Consider the following 24,160-nt stretch of genomic DNA (forward strand, 5'->3'; position numbering starts at 1 on the left):
TTCCAATCAAAAGCTAATTCAGCTAATAAAACTTTTGAAGAACTCACTGACAACAAGAGGTTTAATTAACAATACCTTGATAGTTATCACAATATCCTCACCTTAATATCCTAATCCTACAGATTAGCATTTCTTTGGAGTGTAAATCATAATCATAAAGAACATCAAGGGCAAAAGAACTAATTTACCCTATGCTGCTTTCTCTCTCGGGCCCCAAGCAGTATTTCTTCAGGGCATACTGGGACTCCTGCTCTCGGATTTCTCTCACTGCAAACTGTTTACAGCACATACAGGATAAAGATGCCTTTGTAATGTCCCCTGTGTAAAAACATAATTTCTTGCACCTGTGTCTAAGACAAGTTCCATTTTTATTTAATAAATATCTTAATTACTGTTGTAGGTCTTCATTGGTCAAATATTCATGAAAGCATGCATGGAACTACAGTGAGCACTCAGATCTGCACCAGGAGCAGGCTATGTGTGGAAAGTGTTCCTGAAAAACACCATTTGTTTTTCTAATAATAGGATAGAAAAACTCCATACGAAGAGCTTTCCCTAAATTAAGATCAGATTTGAAATCATGTATATCAATCCAGATGTTACAAAGTTAAATAACAGTGATTTAATAAGCAATTTTGTAACGTTTGACTGGCCTAATTTTAAGTGATTTCTTCCGCAGCATTAAATATAGCTGATGTAAGTTAATAAAAGTGAATTTAAAATATATCCTGGCCCGTAACTTCTTAGGTTACCTGAACTGTGACTAAGAGTGTATTTTTTTAAAAGCAAAACAACAGGATATGCAAAATATCACCAGCTGTTAGCAAACACAGTTTAAATCCAGCTGCACTTCAAAATAAATATCCCTAGTGACTTCTTGATGTAAGCAAGCCAGATGTGGCAGTACATGCATTGCCAGAATCAAAAAGGATTTAATAACCTGTTTAAATTGCTTCATTTACTAATACTATATTCTTCCTGTAAGGAACAAATAGAATAGGTTCATTTGGGGATTTTTTTCCCTATGTTTCTGTATTACTTATATATGGGTTTTAGTAATACATAAACCTTTTATGTATTGAAGCTTATTTTCCTTGCATTGACTTTCAAAGGACTGTAAAATTCACAGATTAGGGCAAGTTACACCAGAGGCAATGCTAAGCCATTTTCCTAGCTACTAGTAAGCCCTCATCAAGAGGAAAAAAAAAGGTATATCAAAGGTTATCACAACTCTTTGATGCAGTCGTGGGTAGTGTAATACATTCACACAATGCCTCTGTATCAAATGCTGTCAGCAGTAAATCACAAAGCCCACCACATCGATTTTCATCACCAGCCTGACACCACTAATGCATGTACGTCTTCATTAATATGATTTTATTGCCAGTGGCTATTTAAAAAAGAATGCAGGAGAATGTAACATTGCATGTGGATCATTAGCTTTTAGTTACTATTGTAATGCCCTACACTGGCAAATGAAGTGTAAAAATAGCCCACAGCCTCTGCCACCTGCTTCCCAGCCACTGTCCAGTGGTTAACATTTGGACTCTTTTTTTCATGCAGCTGGTCTTCTACTCAGTAGGAGCCCCACTTTCCGTTCCTTGGGAACCGCCATGAAATGTCATTTATCATGGCTATAGCAAAGGCCTTGTGTCTTTTTTTTTTTTCCCTAAATGGAAGAAACAGCTGTGCTTTCTACCGCAACATTATTTAAATATTTAGTGAAGTGGCAGCCTGGTTTTGTCACCATGTAGATCATCAATAAGGACACAGGAGAGCACACACTATCTGCCATAAGGACATAATGCCAGTAATTGCATAAAAATGCTAATGCTACAAACACACTTTTGATAACAAATTACCAAATTATCTTGGAATCTGATGGTAGGTGGGTTTCTCCGCATCTCCCTTCCTCCCACTCTGGGAAGCCACTAAGTGGTTTTAATGTAATTATGGCCCAGCTACATACAACCGCTGTGTAAATAAAGCCCCTAGCCTGCCTGTGCTCCAGGAGAGCTCACGATTAGATGTGCCAAATAAGCATAAGTGACCTTAACATGCAACTACACCTCTCGCAATCAAACTGGAAGCGCTGTCTCAGATAAACCCAGCAAAGCGTAGAAGTAAAAACCTAAAGCTCTTCTGTCACACATAATATACATTTGCTCTAATCTGATTTCTGATATGGCAGTAGATGAGCCTCCACATAAATTCCTGCCATGTGAAAGAAACTGTATTACCAGGGCTTTTTTCTAAGCTTTTCATACTTCTCCAGTTTGCACAGGGCAGCAAAAATTTTGGGCTACAAATCTAGTACAAGAGCAGTATGATGTCGTTTTTCATTTGAAATAGAACTCACCACCTCTATCCCTGAGCACCTGGATCTTTTTTAGACCTATATGAAATCCTCTGTGCAAGAGGACATCATTTATTTATATCATTGAAGATGTAATTATTGTGTTCTTCTCCAATACTCTTGCATCATTTTTGTCAGGACACACAATAATGACCTGGATTGCTGAAGTGTCATTTTGAGTCCTTTCTTGATCTTCCCTGCTGTCCATGTAATTTGAATATAAACATACGATTATGAAGGAAATGTTCAGTCTGCATTTATAGTAAGTTTAAAATGCTTCTATTAGCTGCATGGCTTAATTTGATCTCTATCACAGTAACACCTCATAGTTTGACTGGACTTTTTAATAGCTCTTTTACTAAAATCATTATTGGGAGGAATGTTAAAAGATCCATTTTTGACAAGCTATTGAACTTTTCAGTGAACCATTTTTCTTTGTGGAAAAAGTTTCAGTGAGAATCAAAAATATTTTAAAATCCTTTGTTCAGTTTAAAAAAAAGGGAAAATCCCCTTAATTTCAAAGTGCAACACTTTTTAAAATTGGTAAATGTAAAAAAAAAAATAAATTTCCAATGTCTCTTTTGACTAAAAAAGCATTTTAGAGGACTTTTTGAGCAGTTTGCTCTACTACAGCATTTTAAGATTTTCTTTAGCCGTTTCCATATATTATCTCATTCTCTTTGTACTTTACAAATTGAGACATGTATGCACACACATACACAAAGATGTGGGACTCCCAAGAACCGAACACATGTAGACTGAACTATAAGAAGATGAGCAAAAAGAACTATTTATGTCTCCCAGCTATTTCCATCCTCTGATGCAGTTGTCCTGCCTCACCCCAAGCAAGTTGAGCTTCTTGCTGAGAGTGTCAGAGGTGTATCTTGGAAAAGAGGTGATTGCAAAACATCGGGAGCAGATGGGATGCAGAGATTGCATACAGTTTGTGAAGACACCAGGTTGAATCTGATCTTTGGGAAAACAGGACTGTTTAGGATAGATGAGAAGCTGAGATGCAGGGGGAAATTATTTTAGATCTGTGAGGTGGAGAATGGTTTGAAAAAAAACCCAGACAGCTGATACAGAAGATGCTGCCTTTACCTCTCTGGTGCAGTTGCAGTATCACAACATTCACATTTGGAGAAGTTTGTTCACCCTCCCTTTCCTGTCTCTTTGTTCACCTACCCTTACAGGTCAAGGAACTACAACAGCCAAAGGCCCAGTTATATTAAATGTATTATATATTCTAGTATTTATACTCTGTAACCCCTTCAAATGAAACAATCCTGCAGCTTCTAACTCCTGCCCCCAGGAGTCAAGACTTAACAGTGCTACAGGGAAAAACGAGATGAGATTTTCAGGAAAATGTAGCTTTTCATCCCACATTCTCTGATCTCAGCTACAGGACTAAACACAACCTAGTCACGCTTAGTTCCCCTCCTCAGCAAAAAAATATTCCTGCTAGGTCATCAGTTTCAGTACTACACTGCAAGATTACCTTGACAAATATTATTCACCCACAGTATGAAAACATAAGGTCCTTTTAACCTTATCTTACAGTTACCTCTAGATTTTAACATAATCATAATTCTAAATTTAGGTTGCCTGTATTAAAGAAAGATATTTCAGCAAACTACAAAAAACATTATATTTTTCTGAAACTTGCTCAGTATATTTTTTTCCTCAAATGTAACAAGTTGTATAGATTTAAAAAGTCAAATACACATTCAAAAAAAACTAACGTCTTCCAGAGCATGAGACTTTCTTTGTAAGGAAAAAGATTTTTTTCCACATTTCTGTTTCTTGAATCAACATGCATTGCTTCTACTAACACAGTTGAAGCTCTTACTAATTACAGAATTTGTACATATTACAGAGATCCTGTGACCTCAAAACCTACAGGATAAACAAAGAACCTCCACCTTGGTTTCTAACAGTCAAAAACCCAAACACCTTCTTTGTTCAACACAGGACTAAATGATGTTATCAAAAAGGAGCAAGGTGCTATATACTGTACACATCAAACCGCTCTTTCAAACCTGCAGGTCTAAATAAAATGTGTAGGTTTGAAAGAAAACTATTCAGTGATGTATCACACACTGATTTATTTCTAACAAGTACAGCAGATTAAGAACTGAGGCTGTATCCTCACACCCAGAGAATCCTGGTTTTGTCCTTGCTACCGCTGGGCATGGTAAAAGTCTATCTCCTGCAAAACAAATATCATATCATATCAAAGTACCACATTAACACTACAGAAGTCAAGCAACAACTCAGTCTCTTGCAAAGCACCAATAGCTCTTCTACTGGTGTGTCAACAGCAGGCACCAGCTGCCAACCAGTGGGGTGGCAGGAGGGGATTCCTTTAGGGAGATACTGAGTGAACCACACAGATTACTACACACAAGTTTTTTAACCTGTACCACTAATCTCACTACTTATTTGTTTTACACATCTAAAAAAACCTCAGAGCTAAAGCACCTACATAGAGTCTTGTGTAAGGATTCTATACTTACCACATGTCAAGGCAGGTGGAATATTCTGTTGATCCCAGAAGGACATCTGGAGGCCTGTACCATAGGGTTACCACTTCATTGGAATACGTATGGCTGGGAACTGATTTAGCTCTTGCAAGACCTGTGGGGTAAATACAAATAAATTAATGCAAACAAAACAAAGAAAGAGTTTGCTGTATAGTTACAATCCTAAAAGGATATATGAGCACACATCACATAACATGATGGCATGTTGCAAGCGTTTTCTTCTTCTAGTATTGGAATAAGTTACTTAATGAAAGAACATGGTAGCATCTATCATTTAGTACCTGGCTAAACAGAGCTGTGAATATTATGAAGGAATAATAAAATATGCTTTTCATAATGACACCACAGGCCCAGGAGAGATGCAAAGATACATTGTGGTATATCTGAATGAAAGACAAATAAACAAAGATTTTCATTTCCATTAACTGCACATCCTTAGGCATCAACAGTCTTTCATTTCAATGTTATTTAGAAAAAGGAAATGAAAAGGAAACTCCCAAACAAATAGTGCCACAGATGAGATTTGGTCTTTTAGGGGAGCCTAAGGAAACCTTCTGCAGTTTACACTGCAACCCCCAGCCTGCTTATTCAAGTTTATATTTGAAAGCAGTAGACACACTTACACATTGCCATTCAAATAAATATTAATATTGCAGTAATACATCAGAAAATGGTACGTGCAAAATTCTTCTCTCTCAACAAATGTATATTGGCAGCGCACCAATCTCAGAAACAGAAATAATTTCAATGAAATCTGTGGCCTACTAAAGATATACTGTTTACAAGAATTGCCTTTTAAGCTTGTCAGTCATTTAAAATAATTCACATTACTGCACAACCAGAATCTATCTCATGTAAAATTGGACAGATTTTAGGAGAGACCTTCACATGCTAAAAACAGCAGTAGAAAGCATACTTTTCTAACAGTTCTCATACAGAAGCCTCTCTCGTCCAGGAAATGGAAAAAGATTTTCAGGGCTATGGTGACTGTTCCCATCACAGGCATGCAAACACCTTTTCCAAATAATGTGCACCTAGTTACTGCTTGAGACCATCCGCTCCCTCGGTGGGAACACTGGACATGCACAAGTAATGGAAATCAAGAGAATGCGCTACTGGGTTTTTTTGTGTCTTCCTAAACAAAGAACTACCGATTTCCCTTTCACAAAACAAATGAAATTACTAAAACAGAAGGTCATGTCTTACACCTTACAGAAACCAAAAACCAAAGTCATACACTCAGAAAGAAATATGCAACATGAGAATTCACATAAGAGTGCAGATGAGAGTCCTTTGCACCTTTATTCTTAATACACTGGAGAAGCTATTTAAGAACAGTTAATCTCAGTGAATATATCTCCATAGTAATGATGGCAAATCTTGCCAGTAGATTGCATTATCAGCTGATTATAGCAATTAGACCAGTGTAGGGGAATAATTTGACTTATATGCCAGAATTTCTTCTAAAAAAAAAATTACATTTCAAATATGAATAACCTTTTCTTTTTTTTTTTTAAGTTTTCAGACCTCCATCTCTTTTACATTTGTGCACGTAGCCACCAGCTCGATGAATAACTTGGCTCACACAGACAGCTCAGGGTTGGCCAGGTACAGCCCCAAAGAGGCCAGAGGAGAGGTCACATCACATGCTCTGCAGTGCCTCTGCCTCCAGATTAATGTTTTTGCTTCTAGGAGATCAGAAACCACCAAATGCTCTAACTGGTGAATAGTTCTTATTCCCAGCCCAGAGAAACATTAACAAGTGAGTTTCTGAGCACCTATATCCCACGTGACTAAACTGAAACAGTAGTCCCTGAATCTGTGGATATGGACCTACTATTATTAAGCTAAATAAAAATTATGAAAGTATTTGAGAAGCCTGGATGGTGAATGCCTCTATCCTTCTTTTCCTGTCTGAGCTCCCCTTTAGTCTTGCCTGAAGAAGACTGAATTTGGTTGCAAACTATCTCCTCTCTAATCTTCTACCTAGCTTTGATAGGAGAAAAGGCATAGGCAGGCAGGGAAGAGGCACTTTTAAGAAGCCAGAAACATCATGTGACTTGGGGAAAACTGTCAAAAAACTTTAGAGCTTGTGGGGTGAAGAATGAACTCAGGTCTCCATGACACAAAGTCTTTGATCCACACACTCAAGAAACCTCCCACGTAGGGAGGAATGAGTACCCAGCTTGCCATACCAGAAATCATACTGCAAATAATACAATATCCATGCTTGCCTGCCAGTTTCTGCCACTTTACTAGCCAGGATGGAGCTTTGCAAGTGTTATAGTCAGCCCAAGCACACCTTTCCTCCTCTTGTGCGACTGTTCAGCATGGAACCAGTCCTCTCATCCTGCTGGGACTGCTGCCCATCCTGTTTCCTCAGCCCACTGCTTCTAGATCTCCTCCATCTCTAATCCGTTCCAGGTTAACTAAAATCCATCCAGTTTTCAAAGGAGGGCCTTTTTGGGCTAATCCCAGCCTGCTGAACAACTAAATGTTTTTCTTTCATCTGCTCTTCTCTCCCAAAACACCACGAAAGCCTCATTTGACATTAGCTGCTACATCTGGTTTCTCAGTTATAAGAAGATCATTACTGGAATGGAGAAAGTTGTAAACAAAACCTTAATTTGTAAAAGCAAGTTGAGGCCATACATTGGCATCAGACAGCATCACCGGCTTTAAGAGGTTTATGGGTACAGGTCATATGTTTTAAGTTGTGGCCAACTGGTTTCCTAGTTGGGCACAATACACTACTTTGGAAACTAAATGGCCCAATGGAAAGCAGGAGTGAACAACCGAGGGAAATACTCACAAAGGCTAAAATTTGGCAGAGGAAAATTTGGCGCAGTCCCACTGTGCAGTCAATCGCTCCCCCTGTGCAGAACTGAAAGGACCTGAATTAGCCTAATGCCTCAGAGGAGCTGCTTTCTCTCATGGAGGGAGCAAAGTTTGCTTTTTCTGAATAACACTATGCATAAAGAAGGCATTTGCAATTATGAACACTTTCACTTGAAGACTCAAAATTAATGCAAACGTCTCTCATCACACTTAAGGCATGAAAAAATATCCTCATCTTTCAGATATATTTACAGTTTAAAAATAATGCTATCAAAATATGTATGTGAAACACTAACAAGATACTGTATTTCTTGTTTTGATGCTCCAGATGCAAGTAGATGACAGTTACCAGGGTTTTCTTTCAGATATCCTTCTGCAAGAAAATTTGCTATATATTTAATACCCTTTTGCACATCCAAATATGCTTACTCATGCAAAATTTATTTAACCACATCCTTCAACTGAAAGAAAACTGAAGGGTAGGATTAATTAGCACAGCATGTTCTATCACTTTCTTTAAGGGTTCCCTGTCTGTTTCCATGGTTACACTACAGGAAGAGCGACAATCTTGTTTTAAAAAGACAGAGCTCATGGGGGATCATCAAAACTTCAAACCTTAATGGCCAGTGTGCATAAAAGCCAAAAGATAGAGAGATCACCAGGTGAGTACCCAATATTTACATATTGCTGCTTGAGCACTTTTCTGCCTGGGAAGATGGAGGGAGGACCTCCTGACAAGCAGTGAACTCCCATCCGGTTCCTGTGTCTTCTGAAAGATAAAAGGCCAACATGTGTCCTGCTGTTGCAGCCTTATTTTGAGAGAAGGAAGCCAAGTATAAGGCCCAGTTATTAAAAGTCAGGTCGCGTCAGACCCACTGGGGAACTTGTGTGTAATTACAGTAAGAACAGACACTGTTTAATGTTCTCCAGGCACTTCTATGGCCATTATTTATCCAAACTGAAAGACGAAACTGCTCTGATGCATTACATACTGCAAGGCTTGCACAACAGCATCTACCTGTACTGAGACACAAGCCACAACCTGCTTTTAACTCATTCATTAAACTACAGCTCAGGATACCCTGCAATGCCCTGTATTTAAAATACAGAGTGAATTATCTACGCCTATGTATGTATATCTTTAACACACAAAACCTCCTGCTGCCTTTTACTCTGGGAAGGGAAGGAAAGGAAAAAAAAAAAGAAAAAAAAAAGAAGAGTAAGAAGATATTTCCTTCCTTGGTAAATACAATTTTCTCTGCTTCATCTGGCTTTATCTTTTATCTCAGACTCAGAAGTTGTATCTGATTTTACCTAGCATCAGTTATTGACAAAACACATTGCACTGATTTATCACTGTAACTTTTAAATTTTATTTGGCTTTTACAAGAGGCTGTAGCTATATCCAGACTCAAGACCTATTCAATACACACACCTTTGGCTACACAAGCCCAAATATTAATATTTGATATCTCCTTAGCTGCAGGATAGCTTTCTAGTCAAGTTCATATGACAGTCAGGAAGCCTTTGTTCACAGCGAATATGATTCTGCAAATGAGGAAACCAGTCACGTCTGCAAAAACAAGGGCTTGCCAACCATGTGCATGCTTTCCCTTTCCATACCTTAAATGTGTTGAGCTGTTTACTACTTTGATTTAGATATATCAAAAAGGCCTCTAGTAAGGCATACTGCAAAAAAATAAGGGGTTTTTGTTGCTGTTTTTCCTTGATTCAGATTCTTTTTGTGCTTCCTTTTTTAGTCTCCTCTTTTATTTTAACAATTACCTAGAGTTTGAGGTAAATGTCTTATAAAACCATAACTATGATTCAGTAACGATATTAAAATACTGTTAATGTATTCTATTGTAGATCATGAACTGTCAACTTCACTTAACCTATTTACTCAGCTACTTGTTTTCCAACAGAAGCATATTTATTCAGTGAATACCTGAATGACAACAAAACAGGAGTAAAATGGGTGGAAACACTGACATTGCTTCAATGAAGCAGTCAGCTCTCTGACCCAGAAGTCAGTTCTCAGCAATCAAAAGCATCCTGCAGCCTTTAGGTCCCTCTGCTGTTTACCTGAACACATCTGTCGCTAAGATGCAGCTTTACCAGAGCATCTGAGTTAAATTCCTTTCAAATAAGATAAATTACCTACAATATCCTATGTCTAAGTCCTGATATAGCCACTAGATTATGGTAGTGCTGTTTATTTATAAAAGTTACCCACTATCAGGGAGAGCCTAATTAGGTTCCCAAATTAGTATTCCCAAAACGCATTTGAGCACTGACTGGTCTTCCAAACCGGAGTGCAGGAGTCAGTCTTCAAGAGACAGAGAGCAGTAAGTAAGGCAAGAGGCATGTGTGCCTCTTGGCCTGTTTTTTCCAGCTGTATCAGTTGTTCGAATAAAAGATTATTTTTCCCTGCAAATCTTATCTCATGTATGTCTTCAGACAATCACTTACAGTAAGACAGATGATAATTATTCTGGACTGTGAATGGGACTCAACTGTCAATTTGACAAACACAAGTTACAGAAAGGCGAGACGCAGAAATACTTTTTCTGCTATCAGAAAGAATGACTCTGGCCCTCGTGAAAAGTGTTTTTCTTTTTCCAACAACTCCAGCATCATCTCTTTCGTCATCACCTCTTTCTTCTGCCTCCTGAGCCACCCAAAGGATCATAGGCAGTGGAAAAGTGGGATATGAGAAAGAGCTCAGCTGTTGGTTGTATATTAAAAGATGCCTTTGATTAATTTGACTGAAAGCCATCCTAGCTATAAAAGCTGTTTATTTCCCTGCTTTAAAATCCTTATAAAAAATTTCTGACACATTTTGAAAAAGACCACTGATGCTGAACATGTACCATGACTGCCAAATTCATTCATTGTCTATTAGCAGAAAGAAACACACCAGAAATTCCGTTCGAATCAAAAAGTGGTATGGAAGTGCAAAAGAAATGTATGTTCCATTTTCAACACTGGGAAAATATAACTATTCCCATGGCCTTCTGGGTCAGCATGAATATGTTCAACTGCGTCTGCTAGTCTGGAAGCTGAAAAATAGTGTGGGCAGGAAAAAAAAAGAAACAATCTGCACCAGCACTGTAAACATTCACACAGACGTGAAAGCTAACAGAACTCAAGGACAGCAAGCAATTTCACATCAAAGATAACTTCTGCATTACTGAAAAGACCTGGATTCATTATGGATATGGTACACGTGCCCACAATACCTTAACAGTTGACTGATTTAAATCTTACTTTCCAGATTCTGGATTTTTACTTAATGATCCTCAGTTTGTTGTCTCACAAAAAATCTGTATGAAGATGATGTCCTCTACTCCTAACAACGTCGCAGCATGAACACACCACTTCACTAATAAGGCTGCAAGTGAAAATGTCAGAATTACTCATTCCACAGTGAAGTTATTAGGTTAGAAGCAAAGAGTTAACAATGACTGAACAGATGGTTTTAAATTGGGAAGATCTGCAGAGTGCAGGGAGGAAGTTCTAGAAAGGACAAACAGGCAGAAAATAATTCTTCACTGAAAATGAGAGGTAATGTGTCTCAGGATATTTTAATATACCCTGAGAAAAGAGAGAAAACTGGGAAGCAACTATGAATGAATGAGACCAATACTGGAAAATAATTCAAGTTTAGAAGAAGAAGAAGAAGAAGAAAATAATAATAATAATAATAATAATAATAATAATAATAATAATAATATATGTGGACTTCTAAGACATATGAGCAATGAACTTACTGAAGACAAGAAAGGCAACAGACCACCTTCCTACATTTTGAGGTATAAATGTTTCACTATCATTAGGATTTTCCCCTAACAAACCAAAGGAATTCAGAAAAGAAAAAATAAAGTGATCCAGGGGAAAAATGTTGTATGGAGACAAACTGAGAGCTATGGATGTTCAATTTGGTGAAGTATGATAGTCCATAAAGCACTGACCACGGAAGTTAACAAATTACTTCAGGCTATTGTGTATGAAGTTAACAATTTACCATGATCCCTATCTGTACAACTAAAAGCAGGACTGCAAGAGCCATTTTTGAATGACTCCATCTGCGGTCCAAGCAAAAAAGAACCAACCGTTATCAACTGATACCTTGATAACTTCTCACTTGATAAAAGTGCAGTAGCTACTTGACATATTGCATGAGACAGGCTAAATATGACATACTGGTAAAGAAATAAATACGCTTGCTCTGTGCTGTGCAAGACTTATCTTTTTTAGAAAATCATCGTGTAGACAGACAAACTGCCTCCCCTTTTGTTCGGGTGCTAAGAGTACTGAACACATACCAGATTCAAGCCCATCGTATACAGGGCAGCAGCACCATTTAAATCCTTCTAGTTTAATGTTGTATTAAATCTGACAGCTGAAGAACTGTTAAAATAAGCACAACTCGGAGCTACTGTAGTGATTCACAGTCATCCAAACAGAAACACAGAAGCTAAGTTTCACCAAGAATTTTATTTTCAAACATCTAATCCCAGTTGTTTGCACTCAGGTAATTTTGTTTCTTAACTGACCATACAACACTGGCAGCGACAAGGTGATGCCACAGCAAACACATACCACTCACTCCATCTATTAATGGGGTTCACAACTCAGCACAGTTAATCTGTGGAGCACTGGAACACTGATGAAAGGCAACGATAGTCGCATGACCACTGGGATGTTATTCTACGGAGTGATTTATTCCAGTGGGATACTACAATTTTGCTGATCCATCATTTCCCATCCAGAGGTAAAATATCTGGAGAGCTTTGATGAAGAGAATACCTCAAGTCATTGTCAGCTACTAAAAGCCTAATCAAGTACCTGCAAATTTATTTACAAACAAATTGGATCCCAGGAACTGGTCTAGGATAGTTAATTTAACAGGAACAGGGCTACATGGAAAAGCAAGTATTTGAACATTAGCATCTACAAACAAAAAGTACTTTTGAAAAGCAGATCTAACAACTATTTTATTTATAAATCAAACCACACTGCCATTTGACATCACCCTGCAGGAGTGGAATTTGTGAATTTGAAAAACTGTCGCCACATGGGTATTGAAACCATCAATTCTTACAGTACAAGGTCTGACTTAAGTATAAACGGCACAATTCTGCAACTGCCAGCCACCAACTCCTGTCCCCTGTACTGCACAGCCAATGCAATTAAGTTTGATGTGCCTGCTTTTCCAGCTAAGGTGTTACCTGAGCATACATTTCTACACTGCAGGACGCAGCTGCATTTGTTCTATTATCCAGCCTCATCTTTTGAACCATGGCTGCCCTGCCTGGCACAAACCGCTCTTGAGTGATCATGGAGTTTAATCCAGGCTGCTTCCAGTACCGGAGCCAGACTATTTATAGATAAGACAAATACTCAGCTGATTTTTGTCGTTGCTACAATGTTATACTCTGCAGCTTACATATTTCCTTAGGAAGTAAAACACTGTCTTGGCTGTTCTGCCAAAAAACTCCAGTATGTTTTGGACTCCAGAACGCATCGCATTAGTACATATGTTCACATACTAGATTAACACCCAGAGCATCTAAAAACACATCTGCCTGCTCTGGCTTAAGTCAGAGAAAAATGATCTGAAAGCATCAGTACAGTACAGTACAGGCATTGGTGCAAAACTAACAAAAAAAAATTCTCTCAGTTATTTCAAAGCTTTTTGAAATACACCAAAGAACAAAATAACTATAGAAGACTTAAAGATTTCACTACATTTTAAAATTATTTTCACTTTGCTTTCAAGTGTGAAACCATTAAGAAAACCTGTGTAAGTACTGTTGCTTCTGCAAAGCAATATTATAAAGCAACACCTTACTACAGGAATCTTGGGAGTCTCAGATTCACCTGTTCAATTGAATTGCTCCGCAAAACTCATTTAATGTATATGTCATCTTAAATTAGCTGAATCACAAATCTTAGAAGGAAAGTTTTATGTGAGAGACATTTCAATATGCTTAGGTCTAAATGATTATTTGACTTTGCATCAGTAATCAGGCATCTGTATTCCTGCAGAGCGACCTAATCAGTTCTTAATATAATTTTGTCACAGAAAAAGAAGAAATGAAAACAGACAATTTAGTTTTTAAAAAAGTTACATAGGATGAGCATTAAGGCTGTGCCTTAACAGTATGATTCTGGAAATACGTAGTTAAAAAGCAAATGTTCCTCATGAAGCATCTTTCTCTACAGTGGTATTGAAACACAGAAATGCCACTGCCAGGACAGCAAAACTGGAGCCATATAACCAAATCTAGTCTATTATGTACAGACGTAAGCCTACTAAGTCAGTAGAATTGCAGAACCCCGTATCATAACTGAATAAAACAAGTGAAAATTTGTTAGTACAGAAACCAAGCCATTCTTTTATCTATTCTTTCATTTAACTTAAGGACTATGGATGTACTTCTCCATGCAATGCTTGATAAAAACTACTTGTAGATTGCAAGCAAAGGATCCCTGATAGTATTTTGACCACAGACAAAATATTACTGTCATATTAGTAGCATCTTTGACACATTTCATGTTTTATTTAAACTATTTCCTATTTCAAGTTTGCATGTATGAGCAAATTGTAAGTACAGGTGAGCACATCTCATTTAGCATCACATCTTGCAACCTGTGCAGCAAAGCTGGTGGCAATCCTGAGCACAGATAGAATGAGCAAAGAATTGACAAATTTTCAAGAAGCTAACATGAGGCATTTGTGTTTATAAAGTACATTTCAGTGAGCCACTGCCTTTTCTTTTTATTCCTTTTTTTAAAAAGTTTTAAATTTATTCATTTTTTTCCTAAGGTCTACAGACAGTTCAAAGCTGAATCAAATTTCCAGCCTACTTGAAGAGTCCATAACAACATCAGTAATGACAGTACGACGTTTTTCCCTTCTAGTGCCTCGTACTTGGTATCTGCTTTTATAATCAAATCAACCCACTGCAGTTAATATCTAAGTTAAAGACCATTGCAATGAAATATCCGTAAAAGCAAATATAGCCACAAGAGCAAATATAACTAAAAAATTTGATGTCCAGGTGACTTAAAAAATGCTGCAATAAGAAGGATAGGAGTATGCTCATGGCTGTGGGTAGGAATAAAAGAGATGACATCTGAAGGTCTCCTTCCCCTTATTGCCAATGACCACAGAAAAAAATTGCTATAATATCTGACATATTATAAGCCATAAAAGCTAAAGGTGGGAAAAGCTGAACTGACTTCGGAGGAGAGCTTGGGCACCTTTACCAAGGTGAAGATCTAACCAGCCATTCGCCCTACCATGTAACACAAAAGTCATACAGCAGCATTTCCTCCCCATGCAAAGTGGTTGTTAATGTTCCCACTCAACCAGATAAAAAGCTACTGATTCCTGATCTCCCACTTTTAATATTGGTACCTTTGTGTCGTTCAACATTTTGCTTGACCTCTCAGTCTTATAGTTTGATGATTTGTAACATATATAAAGGTGGCTATGTGGAGTTAACATTTGTACAGCTCTTTGGAAATGTAAATCACTGGGTAAGTGTTACGCATTACTAAGACAAGCACTGTCTGACCTCTTCTCCCTATCATGAAGGCCAATTGCTGCAGGGGAAATTCTCATCTTAATGCAGGTAGACCTGCAAGCATGATTTTTATGTACATCAGTACAAATTGTGCATCTATAAATATATTAATATATCCAGCACTATGTCCTTCAGAAGGAATGAAAAAACCCTGCATCAATTATTCAAAATTACCTAGATAAAAAGTGACTGTATTGCAGTAAGGTAAGGTTTTAAACTGTCTGGGGCAAAATAAATTATGTTATAAATTACAGAGCCACCGCCTTTTTAAAATGCTATCTCAATTATGGAATTATTTCATATCATGTTAAATGGCACATTTCTCTTAAAGAACTGCCAGTCTCTATTCACGTTAATCTTTTTCTTTGCATATCAATATTTTTGTTCTGACTTATGATGAATTCTTTCTTCTTTAATCCACACCATTTTCCAGTTATCCTTTAATTTCCATATAGCTGATTATTTCCTGTGTAAAATAAGTCTGCATAACTATTAACACATTAATGAAATTAAAATTATTTTAAAATTTGGCAAAATTTTCCATAAGTATGTTCTCTTAAATAAGGAAACTTTAAGCAAAACCATAATCAGACCAAAAAAGCAAAGATGAAGAGTACTATGGGATCAACCAGGATGGCTATATTCGAAAACTTTACCATGACCATAGTCATCATTTTCCTCCGTAACTGCTCTATCAGAAACAAGCAACGAAGCTTCAGAACAATAAAGTTTTAAAGAAAGTTCCATGTTTTAAATACAGAGACTTGCAGCCACAGTTGTCAAAAGGCTAATGCTATAAAAGAAGCAAGATGTGTAGGAAGAGAAAGTGTTCTCATATAAAACTGATAGAACATGGTCACGTAACTGAATAAGGCTTTTTTTCAATTAAAATATCCCTTGTCATTACTGACCAGATTTTAAGTACATTTACAGATTCATTTGGATGGATGGATCTCTCTTGTACAGACAGCAGATCACAGTTCTCCATGATTTTTGTGCAATTATCACATAACAGTCTGGTTGACACTTTGGTGGGGAATACAAGACAACGAAAAAATCATTATTGTGGTAATAATGCAAGATCACAGTCAGCATTGAGCTAGCTGCAGTACAGATGACATCTAAATCCCATGTTGTTCTTAAGTACAAAACACTGAAACAGATTTTTCATCACAGTTGTTTTAATGGTGTCATAACCAGCTTCCTTTATTGCCCTTAATGGATAATTAAGATGCTTTCTTCCTATTTAAAGGCTCAATATAACTCTAACTTGTAACAATGGGAAACTGGATTGAACCCTAAGTAATCTGAGATGTGTTTAACAGGGGACCTATCTAGTGAGTCACACCAATCTCCAGCTCCTTAATGGTTTAAAATAACATTAAAAAAAAATTTCCTTATCAGCCAATAATCCTACACAGTGCTTCTCAGTGGGAAGGGCTTAAATTACAGCATCTACTTTAGTAATAGCTGAAAAGGCTGGTATATTTAAAGAATTTTAATTTCAACTGTTAAAAAGCAATCAGTGAAGACTGACACAGCCAAAAATTCAGTGTGTGGCTCTACTTTGCATTTACTATTAGTAGAGGGAAGCTAAAGTCTTAGTTGAACAAAACTGAACATCACAGTTTTTGCAAAGTGCTGTCTCCAGATAGTAAACCTGTGTAAAATCTATTCTTTCCCCATAGGCTATCAAACCCAGTTTATGTCCATAAGGTATTCTTCCTGCACTGACTCTCATGATGACAATTTTTTATTTAGATTTACCTGACACCTCAATAAAACCATCAGATCTATGAAGAATATTAGACTGAGGTCCACAATGGGAACGACAAACCACATAGATATGAGAAGCAAGAAGCATCTGCAATGGCACTAGATCACAGTATCCTACGTCTTCAGCTCTAAAACAAAGCACAGAGGAATTCTTCAACCCAGATGCCAGAAATCAAATTCGTACTGCTGTCGCTTGCGATTTCCTGCCACCTACACATCTTCTCTCCCTCTCCACCACAGATATCTTCTGGGCAAGATGAGAGAAGGTCACGAGCACAGCATGTGAAGCCCTTGCTCCTGGGAGGAGAAGGGAAAGAGGCAGCTTCGCCTACTCCCTGACAGCAGCCAGTTATACTGTAAGAAACTGAGAAGGAACATCAGGAGTGGAGGGAAAGCCTGTCATCCTGGGAAAGCAAATAACTAACACAGCAGCCTGCCATGGGTCTCTAGGTCCACAGTACCCACAGCATTCACAGCCTACGACTTTAATCCTTCCTCCAAGAGAAAGGACTTGAAGGTCCCCTAGCTACCTATCAGCTCCACTCCTGAGCTTTGGCCTCCCTTTCCCTGGATCTAGAAAGCAACAGGGACGGCAAGGGCTTTTTTCACTGACTCGGTAGTGTGTGTTTGAGGTTATGCCAGGACAAATGCACAGTCTGGTCTGCTGCTCCAGGCCTCCAGCCCAGCTGCCACCGTGAACAGCATTATCAGCTTCTGCTCTCAAGGGAAAATGCTGTATTTACAGTTAATTACAGAAATAACTGTCTTTATAAAAGACCTGCAAGCTAACTCAAGTTTGAGCAGTTCAGGTTTCACTTTCCAGGTTCCCATTTCCTTTTTACGACTTACAGCATTGTCACTGAAGTCATCTGCGTTTCTTGATATTTAATACAACTAGAGTCCTCAAAGAAACCCATTACTGACCTTCCTGGGGGGTACAAGAACAAATTCTTCAGATTTCAAAGGCTGTTATCAGAGGGGAACAGGCTGCACCCAGGGTAACAGCAACTTCCCACAGGAATATGGGAAAGAAATGCCTTTTTCTTTCTCTGTTCAATTCAGACAGGGTGTTAGAGGGGTCTGGGGACCTACATTTGAGGTAAGCTGGTTCCCTTTATCCGTAGCAGCCTCTGATAATAAAAATCCAGACAGCTTCCACTGTTTCTACAGCCTCGACAAGGCCTGCTGTTGAGGCAGCAGGAGCCCGCTGTGCGTCAGCTGCCTCAGAAGTGACCCAGGACGGTCCTACAGCTCATCCCGAATGCCAGGCGGCTGCAGCACCATGGCCCGCTGTTCCTCAAGCTTGCCTGAAGCCAGGAAGATCAGAGGTAGCCAGCCTACATAACTAGAGATGCTCTTGGAGGAGTTTTGCAAACAATGTCATCAAGCATCGCTGACGATATAAAGTACCAGCTCTTCAGGCACTGTAATGACTCCTTACACCATCATCTTCAAGAACTGATACTCTGTGGAGCATTTACACAGAAAAACATAGCAGTTTTAGAAAAACAGGCAAGCAATCTTTTATGCTATCCAACCTTTCATATGAATCTTATGTGGTACATTATAAAGAAATTCCTTACGGGATTCTTACTGTGAAAAAAGAACTAATTTTTTTTCAAGTTGTCAACATAGCTTTAATCGTTTTAACAGTAAACTATACAGCAATAGTCTTGTCCCTCGTGACAGATCCCCAACGTGCTCCCCACAGAAAAAGTTATATGGAAATTCATGGAAACATCCTCTTTAATACTCAGCTGCAGTTTTAAACTGCAACTCCATTGAGTGTAACTCTCTTTATTACAAACCTCAAGCCTCTTTGCTCCTGCTATCTATTATTATCATCATCCTGTGTATCTAGAAGGATGCATGGTTCAATCACACTTACTTGATTCTTTCTTTTACTACATCACAGGGCTTTATATTAACAAAACTCTGAAAGCTTAAGGCAGGACTTCCACCACAATGCAGACCTCCTGCAGCTCCTTACTCATCTAAGGAGATCCCCAAAGACAACAAAACGCTGACAGGAAAAGCTTCAGGGTCAGTGTTATTTGGGAGAGTAAAGCAAAGACATTTCCATGAAGATTCTCGTGCTGTTTTTCTCTCCAAAGCCCACTTCCACAGACAAGAAGGCAACTCTCTGACTGCAGGAACAAGCACTAAAGCACTAAGTTCCTGATGCTCTTTCTCACTTACCTTGCAACGCTAGAATTTGTGGTGGTGTTAGTGCAGTTTGAAGATTGTTTTAAAGGACTAAAACTAACAAAAATCAGGGCAGAGAACAAGAGGGAAGACGAAATGTCTATTCAAGTAATAATAATAATAATAATAATAATAATAATATCAATCAGCAAGTTTTCCTATCCTTGCAAATTATAGTCAAGCTAACAATACTTTCTAGACATGCTGTTTCATACTTTGAAATCATATTTTGCACTTCTGCCTCTAAGGTACCTGCATAGTCATAGTCATACACTGTGTCTTGGAGCCATGGCATAGTGAGAAGGTCAGTGTACATACTAAAAAGAATGTTAAAAGATTAAAATTAAAAGATGTGACTACACCGGAGGTCCTTGCACTTACAATAACTGCACAATCCAAAAGAGAGACCAAACAGGTCGTCAAACTTCTCATCCACCCACTTTGTGCAGTTCACTTCTATTGCAGGCCTAGCAGAAAAGACAAATGGGAAAGGCGGCTGCATGGAAGTTTCACAAACAAGCGATCCCCTGAAATACAATTTCCAGCAGCAGGTTGATCAGCTCACAGATAAAGCAGGACAAGGGCCCTACTAGTAATTTGGCCAGTTTCTCTCACAGCCTCAGAACTGCTACCACTGCTTCACATGCTAGTCAATTTAAATGTTTTGTTCTCTACACCCGTGCCCTGAGGATTTTCTCAATGCACTGAAAGGTGATGTCAATGTGCCTACCCTCAAAAGCTATGTAAATGTTCTATCTGAAAATTTCTAATAACAAGTATAACTACGTATTTTTCAACCCAGAAAGCACAAAATTATTCTAACTAAAGGCTATGTAAGAGTAACCATACTATGATCAGATTAAAGGTCCATATTGTCCCTGGAAGAGTCAGAATATTAGGCTGTTAGTGGATGTTTTGGGACAGAGAATAAGAAACAAGGCACAAAGAGTAAATCCTTCCTGGAAAGTCCCACATGGAATGTGGGACCCACCTCCTACTTGATTGTTATCAGCTATTTAGGGACTTCGTGCTGGAGTTTATTAAGTATGATAATCTGGATGTAAACGTAACTGATGAGCCAATCTTGATTTATATCAGCATACACAATAGCTAAATGCCAATACCCAATCACTAAAAAACAAAACAAAACAAAAAAAGTATGGTATATACTGAGTCACAGAATCACACAAGAAGGAGAATTCACCTAGTTCAACCTGCCAGAGCGCTCAAGGCTTTGTCCAGTCAGTGAAGCAAATGGAAATTTCACCATCTCTCTGGGCCGCTCCAATGCTGAAGTACTCTCATAGTGAACATTTCCATCCTTATACCCAGTTCCGTTTCAACTTATGACCGTTATCCCTCACTCTCCCACTGCACCTCAGTAAAGAGCACCTTCCTGCTATGCACCACCATCCTCTCGGTAACTGTCTCTTAGGCACTGGGAGACTCCAGAGCTAGTCATTTCATTACAGAAGGCAATCCCATGGATCAAACATGATTTACCTTTATTAAAACTGGCAAACACTTTCTTCACACGTACAGAAATTAATTCCAGGCAGACTTGCTCCATCATTTTCCTAGGGATGGTGGTTCACCAATCTGCAGTACCCCAGACCTTCCTTCTTGCCCTTCTTGAAAACGGGTGCATTAACCATTCTCCAGTTATTGAGGACCTCCCCCAGTCTACACAGTCTTTCAAAGATGATAGAGAATGACAATGACATCAGTCAGCTTTCCCAGTACCCTCAGGAGGCCTCCTGCCTGGATCCATGAACTTGCACGGGTCAAGATTTCTCAGAAGGTCCCTAACTCAATTCTCTTCCACTCACCCGTTTCCTCCCTGAACCCCATCTCTGAGAACAAAGGCCTTATTTTGAGATCTTATTCATGAAGACCAAGACAAGGAAGTCATGGAGCACTTCAGCATTATCTGTCACACCTTTAGTCACACCTGCTGTGACTAAATCACCTGCCCCACGTAGCACTGGGCCCACATTTTCCACAACCACGTATTGCTTCTCTCCCTCACCCTCTTCCAGTATCTTACCCTTGCCTCCTCAACACCCCATTGTTGCCCACCTCCTCCTTCACCTCAACACATTTTCCTCCCAGATGCCTTAATCCCCTCACAGAGCTTCTGTTGCTACCATTTAAACCCTTCCAACACCCCAGAGCCTTCTGCCTGTGGCCACTCAGAAACACGATCATGCAGAGTCATAGATAATATGCCTGGCAGAGCTTGTCTCTTCCTCTGGTGTTTTCATCTATATTTGCTCCTATGGTCTTTGGTATGTATTTCTTAGAGGTTCAAAGTGACATTTTGAAAATAAGGTATCACTGAAATGACACATGGCACTGGTTATAATATGTTCAATATGAATACAAATCACATATTTGCTTAGGTTACTATTTTGCTTAGATTACTAATCACCTGATCCCAACTAACTCTTGAGAAAAGACATCCTTAGTGTTCGATCTTTGAGTTCATGCTCCTATCCACTGCCGTACAGCCATTTGACACTGTTTATAGTTAAGATAAATGCATTTATTCTAGAATCATACCTTGCTTTTAAAACTGTGTAATTACTTTCCTAAACAAAGGTTCAAAGATTTTCTTTTTTTAAGTCAATACACATCCAAAGGCCAAATAGATGCATCTGTATACAGTGCAAAGAAAAGTTAAAGTGAAGAAATTACTAACCAAAGGCTAAGGAACAGCTATGGAGCCCAGCCTGTGTGGTAACTAGCATCAAGCACAAGGCTCTATTCATTTAAGTTTGTAATTGCTTATGGCATTACTCATTAAAGGTTTATAATACTTTATGTCAACTCAAGACAGACATATGTGCGGGGGAAAATAAACAAACCCGTAGACAGCCAAATTCACACCACAGGATCAAAAATAATTCTTGCACTTCGTTTCATAAGGAGAATTCCTAATATACTTTAATTTCCTCTGGAATTTTAATTAGATTGAAAAAAAGAATGCAGGAATGGAGTTCAAGGACTATTTTTCATAGCAACAATTATTCAAGGTGTAGTCTTCTCTATTACATCTTCTCAAGAAAGCCATTTTTTATAGCTCATCCATTTTTAATTTGATAAAGCCTCTATGTTCTGTTCTCCCTTTTCATTTGACTGCTGAGTCTTCTCATAAATGTTCATTTCCTAGCAGCTATAGCACAATGAACAGAAAAGCAAACCACCGTTCATCTGAACAAAAGACACTCCCACACAGTGGAGTATCTATGTCTGGAAGCCTTGCTGTAGAAAAACACATGCCCACGGTTATTCAAAGATTCCACTTCAGCCGCAGTGCAATGCACCGGCAGGCATGAATAGCCTTTCTTTTACCTTGTTTATTCAAGAACTATGATCCACTACAGCCCGCTTTTAAGTATTTGATATCCTACACTGAGGAGATTAAATAAGCCCAACGCCAAATGAAAAACTTCGGCCATGCTCTTGATTTTTTGTAAACTCTCATTTCTCATGCCTCCAGTGAAAGAGGTCACGACCCTTCAGACTTTAACCTCATCACTTCCAATTTTTCATCTTGGTTCTCAGAAGATAAATTTAACCCATCTGGTTTTCAATTTTACAAGGTCATGAGCCATGAAAGAAAATCTAGCTTTAAAAATAAATGGAGATATATACTCTTCTCTCAGTGTACAAGAGTAGTTTATGCAGATGTTTCTGTTAGGTCAGGACAAACTTACAAGACAAAAAAAATCCTCTCCACAATATTACACATTCATATGCCTACCACTGGGTATTTCTTTCTGGTTGTACTTACACATCTCTAGTCTCTCTCAAAATAATACACAACGGTCAACCTTAAATTCTCGCCAACACAAAGCTGGGAAAATCCTGCCTTTAATGTCACCACCGGGATATTTAGTCTAGTGCCACAATGAGGCAATAATTTCATCAGAAGTGATGGTTACATTTCCTACTACAGCAGGGCAAAAACAAACTTCCCACCCTTTCTTCTGCTCTATGGCAGCATCAGGCAATACAACCAGAGAGGCGTCAACCTACATCTGAGCTGGACATTTCATTGATCAGTTCACACCTCCAGCAAGGCATTTAACAGTGCTGGTGAAAGGTGTTTTTTGTTTTCTTAAAAACACAGCTGAAAAGTTTGCAGCCTCCCTCTCCCCAGCCACAAAAGCCATAGAGCTTCAGCAACACACACACCGCACACACCATCCCCCCGCCCCCGCAAAACCCCCTCACTGTATGAAACATTTGTAAGATCGTCTACAGAGTTTTCAGTATTCATCAAAGCTAAGGCACTATCATCACAATCTCTTGAAGGACTTACAATATGGGGATACTTGGAAGTCAGATAAATTCAAAGTGTTTTATACATATAAATGATACAACAAAACCAGTCATCTCAAACAGCACAGCACCTTCAACAGAGGACTAATTCATATTTCACTACAAAAACACTTAATGATTCACTTGTTTCATGTATTTAAGAGATGAAATCTCACAGTAAAATGCAACATGCAGGAATGCTTTTTTAAAACATATCTTTAAAACGCTTCTGGCATCTTCCAAGTTTTGAAAAACAGCAACAGAAAATGGTATGTAAAACCATATAATAATTGTTTCTAATACTATTTCTCTAACTGCCTTACAATCCAAAGGCCAATCAAGTTCTTGTGGACTGTGTCCACCTGAAGTCCTGTGCCCTTCCCCAGCATAGCAAATACACACTGAGCTGTTAATTGCAGTAACGCTAATTAAAAGACAAAAAAACCAGGACTACATTAACAGTGAAATTGCCAATAAGCACATAAGGCTCCTTCATTACTGGTGCTGCATGAAATGTG

At 38.5% G+C, this 24,160-nt stretch overlaps 1 protein-coding gene across 4 annotated transcripts in view; it reads right to left on the reverse strand.

Annotated features, from left to right (window-relative positions):
• CDK14 (cyclin dependent kinase 14) overlaps window positions 1–24,160 on the reverse strand; it is a 354,521-nt gene that overhangs the window by 162,555 nt on the left and 167,806 nt on the right. For all 4 annotated transcript variants that reach the window (XR_012041197.1, XM_072854293.1, XM_072854295.1 and 1 more), the window contains exon 9: window positions 4,873–4,993. Coding sequence is in view for 3 of the 4 variants with exons in the window: in XM_072854293.1 (XP_072710394.1) it covers window positions 4,873–4,993 (121 nt within the window). In the remaining variant the exon portion in view is untranslated. The remainder of the gene's footprint in view (window positions 1–4,872; window positions 4,994–24,160) is intronic.

This window comes from Ciconia boyciana, chromosome 2 (assembly GCF_034638445.1).
Source record: "Ciconia boyciana chromosome 2, ASM3463844v1, whole genome shotgun sequence".
NCBI classification, from domain to species: domain Eukaryota; kingdom Metazoa; phylum Chordata; class Aves; order Ciconiiformes; family Ciconiidae; genus Ciconia; species Ciconia boyciana.